This window comes from Cetorhinus maximus, chromosome 1, assembly GCF_964194155.1.
Source record: "Cetorhinus maximus chromosome 1, sCetMax3.hap1.1, whole genome shotgun sequence".
NCBI lineage: Eukaryota > Metazoa > Chordata > Chondrichthyes > Lamniformes > Cetorhinidae > Cetorhinus > Cetorhinus maximus.
The window spans coordinates 111,911,969-111,932,110 of NC_135879.1; the positions used below are offsets into that span (position 1 = coordinate 111,911,969).

General features: G+C 44.6%; 1 protein-coding gene across 3 annotated transcripts in view; it reads left to right on the plus strand.

Moving 5' to 3' along the window:
• The window catches only part of slit2 (slit homolog 2 (Drosophila)), a 513,947-nt gene that overhangs the window by 407,054 nt on the left and 86,751 nt on the right, over positions 1-20,142 (plus strand). For all 3 annotated transcript variants that reach the window (XM_078545575.1, XM_078545584.1, XM_078545594.1), the window contains 3 exons: positions 2,976-3,119; positions 13,712-13,855; positions 16,751-16,917. In XM_078545575.1, the coding sequence (XP_078401701.1) occupies positions 2,976-3,119; positions 13,712-13,855; positions 16,751-16,917 (455 nt within the window). The remainder of the gene's footprint in view (positions 1-2,975; positions 3,120-13,711; positions 13,856-16,750; positions 16,918-20,142) is intronic.

A 20,142-nucleotide genomic window follows, 5' to 3' on the forward strand; every position in this document is an offset into this window, starting at 1 on the left:
AGTGACTACACTCAGAAGTATTTAATTGGCTATAAAGCACTTTGGGATGTCCTGTGATTGTGAAAAGTGCTATATAAATGCCAGTACTTTCTTTCTGAAAGTGATGGTTAATACTTTTGTATGGTCCACAGCCATCAAGTGGCCCTTCTTTATACATGAGCCTAAATAGAGCATGTTGACTGTGTGGACAGCGTAACACTGCCTAACCTTGCCTGGGTTCAACAGCTAATTTTCATAGGTTGGTAGTGCTGATGTAATATTGCCACACCCGATCATTCAAGGAAGCCTTTTGCAAAACATGCACTGCAGTTGGTGTCATTCCTCCATCAAGCCATGATATTGAGCCTCTTGCTGAGCTCTGATGTCGCTCATCAAACTCTAATCCCAAACCCTGATCTATCTCAACAATTACTGAGATCTTCACAACCCCAGCAGCTCTATTGCTCCACGCTCCAATCCTGAGTCCTTATCACTCCTGTTACGGACAGGAGGGGGCTTAGTTTAAACAGCACTGATTTCTCCTCTCACCACCCGTCCATAACCAGAAAGGTGTTCTGATTTGTTTCCCTCTTTATAAGTGGCAGTGTAATTCCCAACCACTAAGTTTTATTGCAATCCAATTTTCTATTATTAACCCCAGAGCAAACTTGAGATAGGATGAACTGAAAGGGTTAGTTTATTTGCACACACTCAAAACTCAGGAGGAGGGTCGCAACGTTGCCACAACACTCAGGCAGTACAGAGAGGGATAGAGAAGAGAAAGATTTACAATACAGAGACCACAGAGAAAATAAATATTGGCTCACATGGGTTCCAGATTCCAGAAACAAAGTCCAATGAGGTATTCCTTCACGGAGGTCGGTGGGTTGAGAACTGATGCTGTATTCTTCCAGTGATGTTGACATCACAAGATGACATAAGCATGCAGAGCTGAATCTGTCTTGTAGCCAATGGTACAGAACTTCCAGCAGAAGCAGGGCAGATGACACCAGATGTCCAGCCTGGGCCAGAACTCCTTTGCAGCCTGCTAGTCAGATGTTAAACAGCAGACTGAGCTTTTTAGTTCAGCAAGGCAATATTACTTGTTCCACAAGCCAGATGCCCATATCACATGACTACCACCTCATCACCATCTTTGACAAAGGATGTGCATCCATCATCAGGGTTCCAACAAATGTTATATATCTCAGCCATTAGGAATTGAAAGGAGGGTTGCCGGGCCTTTGCCTTAGCAGACAATCCATCTCCTTTTGGTCAGCCTGGGTTATTAAATATGGATGGCTTTTGTAGAACTCTCTTTGAAGTTGGGCTGCACAGTTCACAGGGATCAATAGTGGTTCCTCAGAGATAACAAGGTGTGAGTTTTCCTAAAACTGCCAAGTGGCTTCTTTTGTTCAGGGATCACAGACAGACACAATTTCAGCCATTTTAAAAGCCTTTGTTCAGTTTTTAAAATTTTAGAAATAGCAATGAGCATATATATATTTGATAAAATATATGGTGTGAGGCCCTAGCCCCTCAAACTCCTGATTGTCAGAGATTGTCCTCAAGTGTCCCTGACTGCAGCCTCCTGCTACTGGCTTTCTCACCAGGTAGCTGACCAGCCTGCCAATTTAGCTGATTGCTGCTTGGGAATTGGAAGGAAAAAATAATGATTAAATCTTACTACTAATTTGGAACCTCCATTCCCTGGCATTTCGAGGCTTCTCCCCTCTCCCACCCTTGTCCCCCATCACACTTTCTCTCTGCCTCCCAGTAAATACCAATACCATTATTGTACTTCTGCAAAAATCCAGCATTAAGGCTGAAACATGGCTCAGTACCACTCCGGTAAGCCACTATTTTTTCATGTATTATCAGTAACTGCTTGCATCTTGTTACAATTAAGTGGACAGGTCAATCAAAAATTGCAGCAGTTCAAGAAGCCTCACTACCACTTTCTCAAGGGCAGCTAGGGATTGGCAATATATTCTGTCATGCCAGTGATGCCCACAATAATACAAATCCGTTTTCAGATGATGTGTGGAATCAAAACCTTGTTCTACAGCACTGTAGGTTAGTATCACACAGCACTGAACGCATTTTAGTTTGAATGCCAGAGAATAAAATGAATAGGTGAAAATTTGCTCTTTTCCTACCAGAAATGTCATGAGGTGAGAATTCTGCTCACTGCTTTTAACCTGGTGGTGACCCCGTCCCAAATCCAAGGAACAGAGTCATTTAAGTAGTTGGGGGCGGACATCCATACCTAGTACAGCTGTGACTCCTGCCCTGTGGAGGCAGTGTAATCTCAGAGCAGCAGCCTGCACCCTGAGAGGGCACAGAAGAGGTTGCTCAGGCCAAAGGAGTGGGTAGGCTAAGCTCACGGCTTCTTTTGTCCCATACTGGCAAGCCCTTGCTCCAATGGCAGCCGATCCTACTGAGTTCAGTCTTCTTTGCAGACTACTCCAGGCCCAGATTGAAACCTATGACTGCTCTCAGTTGATACAGATACCAATGGGCCTCTCAGAATTTCTAGGATAACCTAGGAACACCTGAGACACACCCACAGCTACTGTCACAGTGTAAGTGAGGCAGGCAGGAGAAGCACTCCTCCTAGCACAATTTTACTCTCAACTTAAATGGGACAGAAGTCCACCAGATCCGGATTGTGTTCCAAAATCCAACCACTTATGTCACAAGTTCTCCAGAATTGGTGTTCTGTCAGAGAGTGTAAATTCCTTCCTAACGTGTTTATTGGGGAGAGACAGGGTTCATTCTGCTGTCTGATTGTATTAGTAGAATTTAACTAGCTTGGCTTTTGACAACTCCATCAGATCGCTAACTGAAGAAAATACCTTCCATTTAATATTTGTTTCCTGTATTTATATAAGGCAAAGCTCACGTGACGAAACCTGAAATTTAAGCCCAGCTCAGATGAGTACTTTCAATTAAGACTGCAACTTTCTGAATTTCTTCCATGCTTTGTCTTTTAGAAACTTGAGCAATAATAAGATTACAGATATTGAGGAGGGTGTGTTCGAGGGAGCTGCAGGTGTGAATGAAGTGCTGCTGACGGGTAACCGCCTGGAAACTGTGCACCGCAAAATGTTCAAAGGACTGGATAGTCTTAAAACACTGTAAGTAAAACCATTTTGCCTTTACTTCTCCATTTTGCACAACTGGACAAAGTGCCTCACTATAGCTTGCAACAACTGCCTCCTGAGTCTTTCAGCCTGGTGACTCAATGAAAACAAGCTCATTATGGATATTGTCATTCTGCCCTTGGATGCCATGCTCAGTTTCTTTTCCCCCGTGGGCTTAGATTATGTGCTTGCAGACTGAAGTTCAGCACTCAATTCAGAGAAAGTAGTTGGACATGTTTACATTTAATCAGGAAACCAGCATTTATAATTTTTGATAAATATATTCAAAGCACGCTGACCTTTCATTCTTATTTTAATTATTGTGGTATAAAACATAAGAAATAGGAACAGGAGTAGACCATTCGGCCCCTCAAGCCTACTCCGCCATTCAATAAGATCATGGTTGATCTTCTTGTGTTTCGATTTCCACATTCCCATCTAACCCCGATAACCTTTGGCTCCCTTGCCTAACAAGAATCTATCCACCTCTGCCTTAAAAATATTCAATGACCCCGCCTCCACCACCTTCTGAGGCAGATAATTCCAAACCCGCACGACCCTCTGGGAGAAAAAAATTCTCCTCAGCCAGGATTTTACATTGGTTGGGCGGGCTCGGCAGGCGGGGGCAATCACGGAGCTGACCGCTGCCCGTGATTGGCTCTGCACCGCGATTCACGTGGGCGTGCCAATTAAGGCCCGCCCAGCGTGGATCGTGAACAGTAGCGCTACCTGTGCGGGCGGGGTAGGAGGGAAAGCCGGGCCTAGTGCACAGTTTGCGCATGTGTGTGAAAGAGCGCTTCAGCCTCCCTGAGGCAGGGAGCTGCCTCAGGGAGATTGAAGCGCTCTTTGAAAAAATTAATAAAGAGCAGAAAAATTCAATGAAACATGTCCCCCATGTGACTGTGTCACATGAGATGGGACATGTTTTTAAGTTTAAATGAAACCTTTTATTTAATTTGTAATAGCTCAGGAAACCTCATCCCACTCGTAGATGAAGTTTCCTAAAAAACGTAAAGGCCGCTTGGCCTTTTCGCCTGCCTGCCAACTGTCAGGCTGGACGGGCAGCGTAAAATTCAGGTTAAATGGCTTTAATAGGCCTTTCAATTATCGGTAATTAATCTATTGAATGTAATCCTGGGGACATGGTGAATGACTGTATAAACTCAAGGTCTTTCTAAAGGCACCAATACTTTGCAATACTTTATATTACTTTGCAAAAAGCTGACTGTTAACATTTTGATTTTTGCTCGGAGGGAGAGGAACCATGGGCAGAATTTTCCGTTTGAAGTGTGGGGGGTGGGCCCCGCATATCTGCGCATAAAATGACGCACAGTGACCGGGCGAACGTCCCACTGTCACCGCACGCCATCGCGATATTTCACTGGGCGGGTGCGCGATGAAGTCCGACAGGCGCCCGCCATTAATTAACGGGCCACTTAAGGCCCTTTAGTCTTCAATCGATGCCAATTTTTCGGCGCCCATACGATCTTCGTGTCAACACATGGGCGCAAAGGACCAGCGGGTAAGAGACATTTCTATTAACCTCACCCATGGGCCTGGTAAGAGGGCTCAGTGGGATCGTGAATCTGCTCTGTGAAGTATTTATTGGAGAAAGTTTTTGAAACTTGCCTGTGTGATCTGCACTACCTCAAAATGCATCCCAGCAGCTTTTTCTGGACTCTTAACCTTCAGGTCAGCACTCTGCAGTGAGGTGTCTTTTCCGGGCCTGTAGCATTCAGGAAGCCTTCCCTTAGCCTGGATATGGGATCTGATCTGTCCACTGGAGGCAGCTCTTCTAAGGAGGAAGGGAGGGCTAGAAGGAGCAGGAGGCCAGGAATGCACATTCAGCCTCCAGGGAAGCGACCTTTGGGAGGACAGACGCAGGCACCAGGGTCGCAGGGCCATGAGGTAGTCCAAGGTGGATGGCGCCGTAGAAGACGCCACTATCCTGCTGCCAGGGTACACAGGCGGCGAAGCAGCTACCTCAATATGACTGAGGTGCAGTGCCGAAGGAGGCTCCGACTGTCAAGGTGGACAGTGAACTGTATCTGTCAGATGATAGGCCCTGAAATCTTCCCCAACTGTGTGGGCAGACACCCTATGTCAGTGGCTCTGAAGATCACAGCCGCCTTCAACTTCTATGCCTCTGGCTCCAACCAGGAGTTGGTGGGTAATCATGGCAGTGTCTCCCAATCAGCTGTCCACACTTGTGTCAAGCAGGTTACAGACGCTCTGTTCAGTTGTGCATTGACCTTCATCCACATCCGTTGGGACCAGGCAAGCCAGATACAGCAAGCCAGAGGCTTCGCAGCCATTGCTGGCTTCCCCCATGTCCAGGATGCTATAGACTATACACATGTGGCCATCAAGTCGCCAGCAGGTGAGCCCGGTGCCTTCGTCAACAGGAAGGGCTTCCACTCCATGAACGTGCAGATAGTGTGTGACCACAGGATGCTGATTCTACAAGTCTGTACAAGGTACCCAGGCAGCTCCCATGACGCCTACATCCTCAGACACTCCCAGGTGCCGGGGCTCTTCAGTGCTTCAGCCCGGCTTGATGGATGGTTGGTGGGTGACAAGGGCTATCCCCTCAGAAGGTGGCTTATGATGCCTCTCCGCCATCCAGGAACAGAAGCTGAGCAGCGCTACAATAGGAGCCATGGCACCACAAGGGCTGTGGTGGCGAGAGCCATTGGTCTTCTCAAGATGTGCTTCAGATGCCTGGACTGCTCAGGGGGCGCACTCCAGTACCCCCCAGATCGTGTGTCGGTGATAGTGGTTGCATGCTGCGCTCTCCACAATCTTGCGCTGGAAAGGGAGGACGGAGTGGACGATGAAGACTTCAATGCAGTGTCTGCGGCTGCACACGATGAGTCCAGCAGTGAGTCCGAGGATGAGCACGCACAGGGAAATGCTGAGGGGGTAGACGCTGACCCAGGCATACTCCAGGGAGGCAGGGACACCCGGGACGCTTTAATCCAGCGAACCTTCAGCTAGCACAACACATATGGATCACCAGGTCAAGCCTGGGCTGGCGCCTTGATACTCGACACCTAAGTGCAAAATCTACCAGGTCAGCAGCAGTATTTAAGGGCCTTGTGCTTAAAGATGAATGTCCAAAGAAACACTCATGACACTTTTCTTAAACATACACATGCAGAAGAAACGAGGTACCCTCAGCCATGGTCACACATCTGGCACTTAATATCTGAATCAGAAGTTCTCACAATTATTAAACAATGGTGTCAACAATCCAAAAGAAATCATAAGGACATAATCTTGGGCCAACACAAAAGCACCAGTGACAAACCCGTGGTGTGCCTAATGTGCCTTATGCATTAGTTTCTGGGTGCTACATCTTGGTGCTGTCCCCTCGCTGGGAGTGGCATCTGAGCCAGCCTGCTGACCCTGCTGTCCTGTTGGCCTCGATGACCTTGGCGGTCGTCCTTTGGCCTGTGGAGCCTCTGCTGGCCCCGCCTGGGAAGGAGCTGCCAGTTCCACAGCTGGCATCTCCCCAGTCATCGCAGCCTCACCGGATGCTACGGTCACTGGGAGAGGGGCAGAGGAGCTGCCGCCCTCATCCGTAGCACCCTGAGAGGAGCCAGCAGAGGTGACAGGCAGATGCTGCGCCGACGTAAGGTCACCTCAGACCACCCTGTTCACCGTGGATGGGTGGGCACCAAGCTGGGAAGCTTGATGCCCACACCATCTCCAACACTGGCACTGACCAGCTGAATGCAATGCCGATGTGAGGGCTTGCATGTCAGACCGCATCCCCAGGAAGCCCTGGTGGGTCTCCTGGAGGAGGCTCTCCATGGAGGACGCAAGGCGCTCGGACATGTGGCTCATTGCTTTGGTGATCGTCCGCGTAGACTCCTCCACCACGAGGCCAAGCCAAGCATAGCTTCACGTATCTCCCCCAGATGCTCCTGCACACCCGGCTGCATTTCCTGCCCATGATGCGTCATGGACGACTCCAGAGGCACATCATCAGGCACCGACTGAGCATGTGCCTGGTCCCCTGCAGTCCTCCGACTGCTGGTGCCATGGGCACTCTCTGTCTCTGCCAGCTCCTTCAGCGACTGTGAAGCACCCTCACCTCTTTGCCCCGGGACACTAGCTAATGTTCGAATTCCCACCGCTAGTATTTGCGCTGGTGCCTGCCTTATAGAAATGGTGTGAAGCTGCTGAGACTTCAGGCCCCTCAGGTGTGAGAAGGGCCCTCTGCTACTCCTCCTCCCGGCTACCTGCTGGGTTAAATGCCCAAAGCCAACATGGTACTCACCCTGCCAGAGTGCAACAAATCGTTGAAGTGCTTACGGCTGGATCCAGGTGCGCCACACCACATCGTGGGGGCTCACCACCTCCACAACCTCCTCCCAGGCACATTTGGTCATGTGGGGGGGTCCTCCTCCTCCCATCCTGGGGGACCAACACCTCTCGCCGTGCTACCACCTCCTCGAGGAGGGCAACAAGGCATTCATCAGACAAACAAGTGGCGCTTTGGCGCTCCCCTCCCACCGCTGGCCTACCCTGCAGCCTGCCCTGCTCCTCTGCCCTTCCCTCCAGCCTGGCCTGCTCATCCGAGCCCCTCTGGTGCAGTTTGGAACTGGCCATTGTCAGCAGCCTACAGGAGGCTGCCAGGCCTTCTTTTAAACAGGCTGCCAGGTCGCCATTGTGCACGCCCGCTGCCGCCCGCAAATTCCCGCTACCCACGGGAGTTGGCAAATACGCTGGGCGGGCCTTAATTGGCTCGCCCGCATAAAATGGCGGAGCGGACCCGATCGCAGGCGGTGATTGGGTCCGGTCCCACCCCCCACCGCCCCCACCCCCACTCCCCCCCAAACGGAAAATCCTGGCCCATGCATAATTTTCACGAAAATGACATCAGAAGTAAGTAACCGCATGTATTTTTGAGCAATGCATTTTTGACAGGATTTACATAATTGAACGGAAACTAACGGGCGGAGGGGGTCCCGACTGCCAAAAATAAAACTGGTGGCATCCCCACCAACCTGATCTCCAGGAGCCCCAACAGAATCAAGCACCTAATGGTAGCAGGAACCCGGTCTCTGTAGTTCCCAGCTCCACTGGGGACATTAAATCGCTGTACCATCCAGTGTGAACGCGAAAATCCTGTGCCCAATCAGAGGAAGCACTGGGAGCAGTGGCAACTACCGGGACTGCATTGGGGCCTATGCCATGGATCATTGATAAAGCCCTCGGAGAGAGGTAAATGGTGTGGAATAGGGATCCCAGGGAGGGAGACACCGGCAGTTGTGGGGAAGAGGTTCGATAGAAAGAGAGGGGTTGGCTTCCTGTGGTCCCCTTCCCAATGCTGGATCCGTTGATCAGGCATAGAGTGCCTGAGAATGAGGGACTTCCCTACTAGACTGCAGTCAAACCTTTCAAGGTTTGCTGTGCAGTTGGGTTGCATGGTGAGTACCCTGCCCACCGTTGGTGGAATACCAGTGACGTAAGGGTGAGGGCCTTAAGGTCCTTGAGTCTTTACATAAAGGCCCCAATTGGCCTCCGAGCAGGAAGGCTGTCCTCGACCCTTTTCATCGGAGCTTGATTCAGGGAAGTCAGGGAGGCAGTGGGGTCTCCACCCGCACCTTCCCACCTGATTAACCAACCAGCCCCAACCCCCCAGCCCACCTCCAGGGGGAAAATAAAATTCCACCCATTAGGTGGGTTTGTAAACAAATAAAAAACAATTTCCATTTATTCTATATTGATAAGGATTCCCCTTTTACTAGATATATTTTAATTCTGAATTCAATGGACATTTACCAAATATACTATACAGTTCATAAATTCCTGAATTGAGAAGTTTATACCATCAAGCAGATGCCATGCTAAACTGGTATAGGGTGTAATTTGGAGAAGTGCTGTCATGATCCCAGCTGATGTTACTACTGGACAAGTCATATCCCTGGGTGGAACCTGGCTTGATACATCCTAACTTTTATTTTTTGTTAAGGAACGTGGAGAGTGGCTATTGAATGGAGTCACACATTCTGTTGGTGTACTTTTAATAAAAGAATAAAACGTTTATTAAGCAAGAAAAGATTAATTGTATTTCACTACTCCTTCAGCCACAACCATACTTTTACAGATATATACAGATTCATCAGAATAACGCAAGTCACAAAAGCTACCTTATACTCTAATGTTCACAGTAAGTATATAGTCCATGTAAACCAATAGGTGACCTGTGGTTGGACATCCCACACTCCAAGCTCAAGTGACAGGTGCCACCCAAAGCAGATGCTATGAATCTCTCATTAACTACCCCCAGACGCTCATCACACTGTGAGCTAACTGGTCTCATGGAAACTGTCTTTCACGCAAGGGTTTCCAGTCTCCACTCTCGAAGAACTCGCCTTGGAATCTTCTCCCACACAACGCTTTCTCTCGGATGTCTTCAACAAAGATCCACTTCCAGAGTTTTGATCTCTCCTTTCGATGTTCCTTTCCCCTGGGTTGCCACGTGCATTCAAGCTTCGCCTTCTACGCACTCTCGCAGAGGCCAACAGAACACCACTGCTTCACAGGCCCGTAGTAAGGAGTCATCAACCCTTAGCTGTCTCCTTGGATCATCTGGCCTCTTGCAAGCCTATTTTGCTTTAAGTTTGCTTCCTGCAGCTTTCTTTAATTCGGAGCCTTTCCCTCTGCTCCTTGCATACTGAACAGGACCTGTTTCCGATTCCTGTTCTTGTTCCTTGAGTTAACTGTCTTGCTGGGAGTCTCTTTTGTCCTCACTTTCTGGTTCCTGGGACTTTCTTCTGTTCTTCTGGGAAATCTGCTCTCTGCAGTTCCCCCTCCTTTCCAGCTTCCTCATCCTGTGGTATCTACAGACCAACTGAACTCCAACTGCTTTTCTGTTTCTTTCTGTCAGTTTCCCATTTCTAGGCAACTGCACAGCTTTTCCTACTTTGTTTTAACTTCCCTAAACCACTAACCACCCCCCACACCCCCCCCAACCTTTAAACACAGCTCTCCACTTCAAAGGCCGTAAAACCTCATTAAAATGCAGGTACACAAACAAACTCACAGACTTTCAGGCAACATTATAAAGTGAAACCAAGTTTCCCCTTTCTTAACACAGACATAGGCCAGAATTTTATGTCCCGTGGGCGGGCGTGCGCCCAACCTTAAGAGCCGTGAAATAGCATGCAATATCTCGCTCGACTGGCACGCGAGGCAGTTGGAAGCGCACTGACAATTAAGAGGGTAATTAAGCCCATTAACGATGCAATCAACAGCGATTTACGATTGGCGGATGGGCCATTCTCCCAGGCAGCATTCACATTTTTGCTTAAATCTCGATCCAGGGCAGAATGAAATCTCCGTGGGAAAATAAAATAAAAAGAGATATCTGGGGACTGGTATTTTATGAGGTATGCTTTCAGGTGCTTAACTGTGCTTGTGCTGCATGGACTTATTTTGCAACATTTTCGTCATGTCATTTAACCTGTGGAGGTATGCAGCTCCCTGGGGCAGCTGTCTGCCTTCAGGTAGCTCTCTCAATGTGTTCACCCACACTCTCAGTTACGTTGGCACCCGCCTTCTTTCCACCCCCACCCCGACAACGCTGAGCATTTCAGTTCACGTTTCACGCTGGCTGGCTGTTAATTCACCAGCCAGCATAAAATTCCGGTCAGTGGCCCATTCCCTGTCCGCTCCCGGGCCTGCCTGTCACATGCGCCTGACCACCAGAAAATTCAGGCCATACGAAATATAAATTAAACTTAAACTTAAAGCTATAGCTTATTCCTAACATCCACCAATACAAATATAACTTAATTAAAACTAACTCTAGTTCCTAACAGTGTCCAGACATTAAATTCCCTTATCCCAAAGACAGAGTCAAAGATCCTTATTTCCAAGGATGTATGATTCTGGTGTAGCGTTAACATGACGGTTTTAGCATTTTGAACATGAGGGGCTGGCTCACACCATTGGTGTACAACCTGAGCTATGCAGAAGCACCAAATGCAAAAGTACCCATGATATATATTGACATTCTGATTTTTTCCATATGTACATTTAGACCAAATAATGCATTCATAATGTTTAATAGTAAAATATTCATGTACACCATTTTAATGGGTGCAGTATATGTAAAAGATGAAAAAAACATATATACATAAAAATGCTTCTTATAATATTTAAATGATTTTTAGTGAATGACTTGAAATGTGGTCATATCCAGTTTTGATCTGAGAAAGACTAATCAGAATATTTTCTTAGTGGCAAGAGATTAGGAGCTGTGGAAGGGCAAAAGAATTTTGGTGTCCATGTACTCAAAATCCCAAAAGACAATACACGAGTGCCATTACTAATCAATATTTCAAAGGGAGGAAGTTATGATTCAGTTGCACAGAGTTTTGATCAGACTCAAACTGGAGTACCTTATTCAGTTTTGGCCACCAGGCCTCAGGAAGGATATATTCGTTCTGGAAAGGTAGTGCACTGATTCACCAGAGGGCTTAAAGGGCTAAATTATGGGAAAATTTGACTTATGTTCTCTTGCGTTTAGAAGATCAAGAGGCTATCTAATCTAATTTTAAATGATTCAGGAATTAAATAGGGTAGGTGCGGAGAATCTAATTCTTCTGGTAGGGAGTCTAGAACAAGTGGATGTATTCTTAAATTAGAGCTAGGCCATTTCGGATTGAAATCAGGAAACACATTTTCACACAAGGGGTAATGGAAATCTGGAGATAATTCCCCTAAAAGCTACAGACGCTGTGTCAGTTGAAGTTTGTAAGCCTGGTATTGAAGGTTTTTATTAGGTAATGGTATCAAGAGATATAGAGCAACAGCGCATAAATAAAATTGAGTTACAGATTAGCCATAATCTAAGAGAATGACGGAGCAAGCTTGAGGGATTGAATGGCAGATTCTTATATTCCCATGTTCCATAGTTTGTAGGCAAACACAGCAGCTTATGTTGTACAGCAAGGTTCCATGCACAGGAATGTCTTTTTGTGCTGGAGCAACAGAAATTCAGTTGCTGGAGATTTAAACTGCACAGCTTTCTACAAAGCCTGCGAGACAATTTCCAATTCTAACACAGCTTCTGCACGGCCTTGAGGTGATGTGGGCTTCCCAACCCCAGGGCCCATCACCCCTCCCCCGCCACGTGATCCAATGGCAAGCCGCATTCATAAGCTTGTCACCACTTAACTGTGTTCAACCAACTTCCACGGACCCTTGCCAGTCCCTGATGACTTCCAGAGCTGCCGACCACTGCCATGACCATAGGACTAAATCCAGCCCATAATGTGGGAATTGCTGGCAAGTCCAGCATTTATTGTGTTCTCTAATTTCCCTTGAGAAGGTAGTGCTGAGTCGCTGCCTTGAGCTGCTGCAATCCATGTGCTGAAGATGCTCCCGCAATGATGTTGGGTAGGGAGTTCCTGGATTTTGATGCTATGACAGTGAAGGAACAGCAATACATGTCCATGCCAGTGTGGCATGTGACTTAGTGGGCAACTTGGAGGCAATAGAGTTCCCATGCACCTGATGCCCTTGTCCTTCTTGGTGGTAGATGTCATAGGTTTGGGAAGAGTTATCAGTGGGCAGATGACACTCACAAATTATAACCAAGCATAGGTCAGTGCTTTCAGGAGAAGAAGAGAGAAAACTGGGGGAAATAATCAGTAAAGAACTTCTTCTCTCACCAGGACTGAACAAAGTTGCAGACTATGTCATGAAGGCAGCTAGCCATGGATAGTTTGTTGAACAACTTTTGCTTCTACTGTACCAGAGGATGAGTTTTTTGAAATGCCTAATCTGCAAAAATTAATACTGGACTCATAAATGTTACAGCCATTAATCTGTTAGCCTTCCAGCCATAAAGATACTTCAAGTAGAGTCCAGAGATAGCAAGCTAAAGGTTAGAGTGCATATAAAAAGCTTTGGGATCTGCATGCTGATGAAGTGCTGAATTTTCTCAGTGTGAGCTGAATGTTTGGCTTATTATTACTGCTGCAGAATAAGAAGGAGTTAGTATTAAGGAGTTTAGTTGCCATGTGGAAGCATCACCTGCTTTGTCTTTCATAGAAATATAAAAGTATGTTTCTGAAGGTGCTGGGGTACTGCAATGCCTCAAGTGTGCTTTAGGACATGAGTTAATTCGAAAGCACAGGCTGTTTTTTTTATTCCACAGATAATGTCATGAAGTTGCTTTGCTTTTATAATCGAGCACACTCAGCTGCTCCTGAATTTCTTTGATATTCATAAGATCCTGTGGTCCGTTCATTTCCATCTAAATTAAAGAATATACAGTCTATGTGGCAATTTATCTTAGTACAGTCTCAGCAGTACCATTAGGGTGTTGGAGGCTCCTCCCGCCATTTACAAGTACCTTCAACATTTTGTAACCAATTTTAAATTTTCAAACCTTAAAGCAATGATTTTCTTTAAATAGTATTTACTTTTTGACTATGAAGAACTACAGTTTTAGACTCAATAACAGAGTTTGTCTCTGTGTGTCAAGGGGCTGGATTGTGGCTTGTTGGTTTCATAAAGCTACCTTTGACCATATTGTAATAATTCTGTTTTCTATCCTGTAGGATGCTGAGGAGCAATAAGATTAGCTGTGTCAGCAATAACACGTTCACAGGCCTGAGTTCTGTTCGTCTGCTCTCACTCTACGACAATCAGATAACTACCATTTCTCCAGGAGCTTTTGACACTCTCCATTCTCTATCCACGCTGTAAGTTGTTAAGAGATATGATGAGAAACCAAAGGAGGGATATTTCAGCAAACTGGGATTTCATTTTTAGTATTAATGACTTGTGTTTCTTGCATGTAGGCCAGAGCATTTTAACCTGTAATCTAATTTTACACAATAAAACAAGCATTCTTTATGTTTATTCATGTCTATAGATTTTCTGGCTGAGGATTGATTAGTTATCGAGGGCAATGGAACTTTCAGTAGGAAATTCATTTTTTGTAAGTGACATGTAATCAGTATAATCAGTGCGGCTGTCAGCTCCAAAGGGAAACCTATTTGCTTGTGCAAAAAAGTGATTGGGGCCTGGAACTGACATGTTAATGAAATGGCCCTTGTAAAGTAAAAATCCAATCTGAGAGTAAGTCACTGCAGCTTCCCCTTTTCATCTTCGGATTGAATTACCATTTTATTAGTTCAGCTCAGTTTGACAATGTGGTAAAGCTCATTGACAATTTGAATTACAGCTAAATGAGCTGTAACCAATAATGCATTATGTTCTGAATTGGATGGCCTCTTGTAAACTGAAAACATGTCATAGAAGTGCAAGAAATGTTTGGGAGCAGAAAGGCCATTCATTCGCAGCAAACTTCACCTTAGCCACAGTTCCTGTGTGGCTCCAGTAATTGTATAATGGCTAGCACTCCGCTCAGCTCAAATCCAAATGTCGCTTCCTTCACGAGAGTCCCAAAGCTTTTCGCTCATGCCAAAATGTCTTCTTATTGTCTTAATTGAAGTGAGAGAATGAAGCAATTTTCCATTTCGGGCAACTAGTACCAGCACTGAGCACCTCAAGATCAGGTATAGCACAACCAGATATGAAATGAACTTCCCTCGAAGCTGCTTCACCAGGAACCATGGCCCCAATCACAGAAAAACATTTCCCTTCAGCAGTTGGAGATTTTCTGTCTGTGACACGAGCAGCTTCCGAATAGCAATTTTGTATTGTATGAGCCTACACCCATTAGCTGTTTGATTGATAATAGTCAATCTCATTTCTGAAAACTAAAAGGATAGAACAGGATATTTTCTAAATGGTAAGAAGCTAGAAACAGTGGAGGTTGAGTGCCAATATATATTGATCATTAAAGCATCAGAAAAAAATATCAAAAAGGCTAATGAAATGCTGGTTTTTATATCTAGAGAACTAGAATACAAGGGGGTTGAGGTTATGCTGCGGCAATGTAAAGTCATGGTTAAACCACATCAGAAGTACTGTGAGCAGTCTGGGTGCCACACCTTATGAAGGATATCTTGCCCTTGGAGGGAGTGCAGTGTAAATTTACCAGAATGATACCTAGACTTCAAGCGTTAAATTACCAAGAAGAGATTTCACAATGTGTGTTGTATTCTCTGGAATTTAGATGGTCAAGGGGGTGATTTAATTGAAGCTTCGGGGGTCAGATAGGATTGGTAGAGAGAAACTACTTCTGCCGGTTGGTGAGTCCAGGACAAGAGGGCATAATCTAAAAATTAGAGTCAGACCTTTCAGGACTGAAGTTAGGAAATACTCCTACATACAGTGGGTGGTGGAAGCTTGGAACTTTCTTTCACAAACAGCAATTGATACAAGATAAATTATTAATTTTAAATCTGAGGTTGATAATATTTTGTTAACGAAAGGTATTAAGGAATACGGGGCAAAGATGGGTATATGGAGTTAGATCAAAGATCAGCTATGGTCTCACTGAATGACAGAACAGGCTTAAGGAGCTAAATGGCCTACTCCTGATCCTTTCTTTATATGCTCCTACATGCTATAAAGCCTAAGCCCATTCAAGTCTTCAGTATTGCTTTTTTATCTGGGAGACATTTCTAGCATCTCTCAGAGCCCAGGACATCAAAACAAAACTTGTCACCTGAATGGAAATACTTTACTCAGCTCTAAACTGCAATGTCTCTGTCAGTCCTTCAGACTTCCTTGTCATGTTCTATTTCATTGATATAAGTGCAATTTAGTGCCCTTCTGAATTTTCTGTCTTGTTTCTTCTAAACAGTAAAAATAGCAACCAACATTCTCTTCCTCTACCACGTACCACCACAGTTTTTAAATCTTGATTCATTTTCTGTTTAACTGGCCCGTTCTTTCCTGGACCATAATAAATAGAAATCCTACTCTCATTAATTTCCCTTCCTCCTGCAATCTACACACTTCGAAAGCCAAGTTTGGTGTCATTTAATCACTGCTTCCTGATTGACCTGGGCTTTTCTTCAACTGTTTTCAACCTCAGTAGTCTATTTTGCACTGTGTGCTTTGGCCACATCCAAGGTTTTTTTAAATGCAAAACAAATGGATAAGTAGAGATCTCATCAATGGTGATGCAGTTGAGAGTAATGCTAGTAATTCCATTCATTGAGATCAACCCTGATACACACAGACTTCCATCTCAACTGCATTTATACTAGACCTTGTGCCATAAACCATGATATGTTTGGGCTGTGTCAAATTACAAGATGCCAACAATATGGAGGTACTGGAAAATAAGGAAAATTTTGAGAATTAAATAATTTTGGTCAACTCTAGCCCGATTACACTTATTGCCCTCATAGACATTAACATTTGACTCCACATAGGGCACTTTAACTAAATTATCAACAGTATTTTACACCCTGTATAGTCGTTCAGATAAAATTTACTACATATTTATAGCTGTAACCTAAACGAGATTTCAGGCAAAAACTTGAGGTATCCAAAAGCCATATTTTAGCATAATATGTTTCTTATTATGTGTTAACTTTTGATGAGTTACACTGAAACTGAGGTCATTTTCTCAATGATTAATCCTTTCCTGGTCTCTTCAGAAATTTTTCCAGGTAATTCTGTTTTTGTTTTCGATTTCCAGCATCCGCAGTAGTTTTTTGTTTTTATCTCTTCAGAAATCTGCTAGCCAATCCCTTTAACTGCAATTGCCATCTGGCCTGGTTGGGTGAGTGGCTGAGAAAGAAACGCATAGTCACCGGAAACCCTCGGTGCCAGAAGCCCTATTTCTTGAAGGAAATCCCTATCCAGGATGTAGCAATCCAGGACTTCACATGTGATGATGGTAAGCCCTGCTCTTTTTCTATGACTATATTTAGTCAACACAGATTTTACTGTATGGAAACTGGGAGATATTTGGCTATATCAGTGTTGCTAGTAATACAGGAAGTTCACCTCATGGCATTACAATTCAATGTAATTTGGATCTTGGACCTATAATCAGGATTTAATTGGAGGTGACAGCAGTACAGTGAGCTCATCTTTGATTCTTAAAATGTTGTGGTTATATTATACTGGAAGTTTATTTACTGAGAAACTAAACTTTCAGAATGCAACAGCTTTTTAAAGAACATTTTCTAATCTAAACGTATTGCACTTGACAACATATTGCATATGCCTCCCCTGTTTTTAGAAATACAGTTACATTTTGTAGCCTGCAAAATACAGCACTTAAATCATTTCAAGTGTGAAAGCTGATTCATTATGTGAATACAAAGAGTGCAACTGTTATAATTAATCATTGACCAGAATAAGGTTCTCTCTGTATAAATACTGTATGTAAACAACACAAAAGCATTTCACTGTGAATTGAGAGTTTTGTATTTATGCGGGTAACTCGTTTGTTATGCATGACGTGTGTCTCATGTGGAGTGTGATGTCCATGAGCAATCTGTGTAGCTGTGTAACTGTTTATTCATGCCTGTGTTTCCTGTCACACGCTGCTCATGCATGTCGATGTGTGTATTTAGTGTTGTGATTTCCTGGAAAGCTTATCTTGGGCATCAACCTGCATTAATTCAGTGCCATGAATAAAACATTGGATGCAGTTTGTGACTGTGCTTTGACACTGTGCCATAGCCTTCCCTCCAGGATAACATGATAATGGTATTTACTCCAAGGGGCATGGAGAATCGATTTGTTGAAAATACATGCATGCAAAACACATCTGGAGTGTAGATGACTAATTCAAAGTGCAATTTTCCATCACTGGGCATCTGTTTTGTGGGAGTAACGCTGTGAGATGGGCAGAAACACATGGTTTCATACCGGGTGGCCAGAGACTTGAAGAATTTGGACCATCTGTTTCTTCCACTTTGACAGTAGTCACTGTTTATTTAGAAGTACTTTCGCTGTTTTTCCCTTTCTCCACACTGAAACCAATTGTAAATCTCCCCCTTGAGTCTGGAGGCTTGCATTGCATCAGTTAACATAAAGCATGATGCAAGCAGAGAGGTTCATCTGAGACAGTTTGTCCTCTTTTCCCCCATTCCTTCCTTTGATAGAACAATCTTTGTTCCGTGCAGTATTCCACCTAACTGGCTTCTTAGAACTGGCAGAGCTTACCCAACCAGTGAGAAACAGCCAGACTGGCAGGGATCACTGGATCCATCTGACCACTCTTGGCTTCAACATCAAATGCCACCTATTGCTCAAAGCAACTGAGCTGTCGAAATATATTATAAATCTTGCACATACTTAAATATCCTGAAGTGTAGCACTTCTTTTAATGCATTGCTGTTATGCTTTCAATTATGCTCAAAATCACTGTTTCCAGTCATATTTCTTCTAGTTAATTGGCTCCTTCTTCCCACATAACTCACTCTCATGCAACTTTAATAGAGAATTAATGGAAAGGGGTGTAAAACTAGAATTCTACCTGATCCTCTTAGTTTTCCAACAATGGGTTAGGTTAACCACGCCCCCCCCCCTCCCCCCACGGCCCCCAGCATGTCTCCAAGAACTGTTTTCTTTCATTTCTACCTCTATGTCTCACCCTCTGCTGCCATCCCATGGTTGCATTGCTCCAATGCTGGCTTTCCCGTTTCTACCTTTTTTGGTGCCCCCTACCGCTTGCATCCACTCCAAATCCCTGCCCTCAATCACCACCTTCCCATAGTTGCTCAGCTTCAGGGCAGCAAAACAAGAGGCGGAATCCACAAAATGCACAAACTTGTCTTCTGATGTGACTGGGGCTGATATAGAATGCACTGAAAATTACTCTGCTTTGTGACAGATGGCCCAGCACAGCCGTGTGTATCTCATTCACTGCGTTTTGCTCCTGAATTCATTGAGTCAATTCTAAATCCATTTTGCCAACTTTTTGTTTATGTTAATAATGATATGACTAGCTAACCATTTAGGAAAAAAGAGTTGGCACTGTTTTGAGGTCTCCTGTAGTTAACTCCCCCTCCTGAACAGTGGAAGCCTCTGAGATACTATGGTTATTGCATCAGCATCGGCATAAGAAGTTCAGAAAAAAAAATCATGGAATTGTGAGATGCCAGCAATGCCCCCTTAATGCAGTGTCCTTTTTTGTAATGTAAGTAACCTACATATGGAAGTAGTACAGATTATTATGGAGGTTTTGTGGTGCAGTGGGTAGCATCACTGGCTCTGGGTCAGAAGCTCCTGGTTCAAGCCCCACTGCAGGGACTTGATGGCCAAGAAAGATGTGTTCATCTCGTAGCCAAACAGGTTGAGTATCAACCTACAAATTCTCCCAACACAGTCAATGGCAGCTGGTAAAAGTGGGACAGGTTCAGCCATGTGATGAAAAGGACATTGAAGCCTCTACCATTGTCCATAGTTCCAGACTACAACATGCACGTAAAATTTAATTTTGCCACAACAACTCGAACGCCCTGAGTAAACTGCAACACACCTCAGATTATATACTCGAGATGGAAAGAAGGAGATCAGAATATTTAAAATCTGTAACAAAAACAGAAAGTATTGAAAGGGCTCCTTCTTCCCACATAATTCACTCTCAAGCAAATTCAATGGAGAATTAATGGAAAGGAGTGTAAACTAGAATTGAAACTGTCTACACTGGGCAGAGAGTCAGTAATCAGAGGACACAAATTTGAAATAATTAGCAGAAGATTCAAAGGGGAGTGAGTTTTTTTTACTTAGCAAGTTACTGTGTCGTGGTATGCTCTGCCTGAAGGAGTGGTGGAATTATATTCAAGAGAATTGAACGTACACTTGAAAAGGAGAAAAAAACGCAGGGCAATAAAGAAAGTGCATATGAATGGGGCTAATCTGATAGCTCTTTCAAAAGGTCAGCACAGGTATGATGGGTCGAATGGCCCTCTTCAGTGTTATATGGTTGAAAACCTGTCAAATTCCATAAGGATGAAAGATAGTTTAACCAGGGATGATTTCTCAATTTTACACCTCCTAGTAGGGATTGATGCTTGTAGGAACCACAAGTTAGAAAATTACAGGTCCACACTGCTTGAATTTACATCCCAGATGGCCCTAGAATGCTAAAATGACCTGATTGGAG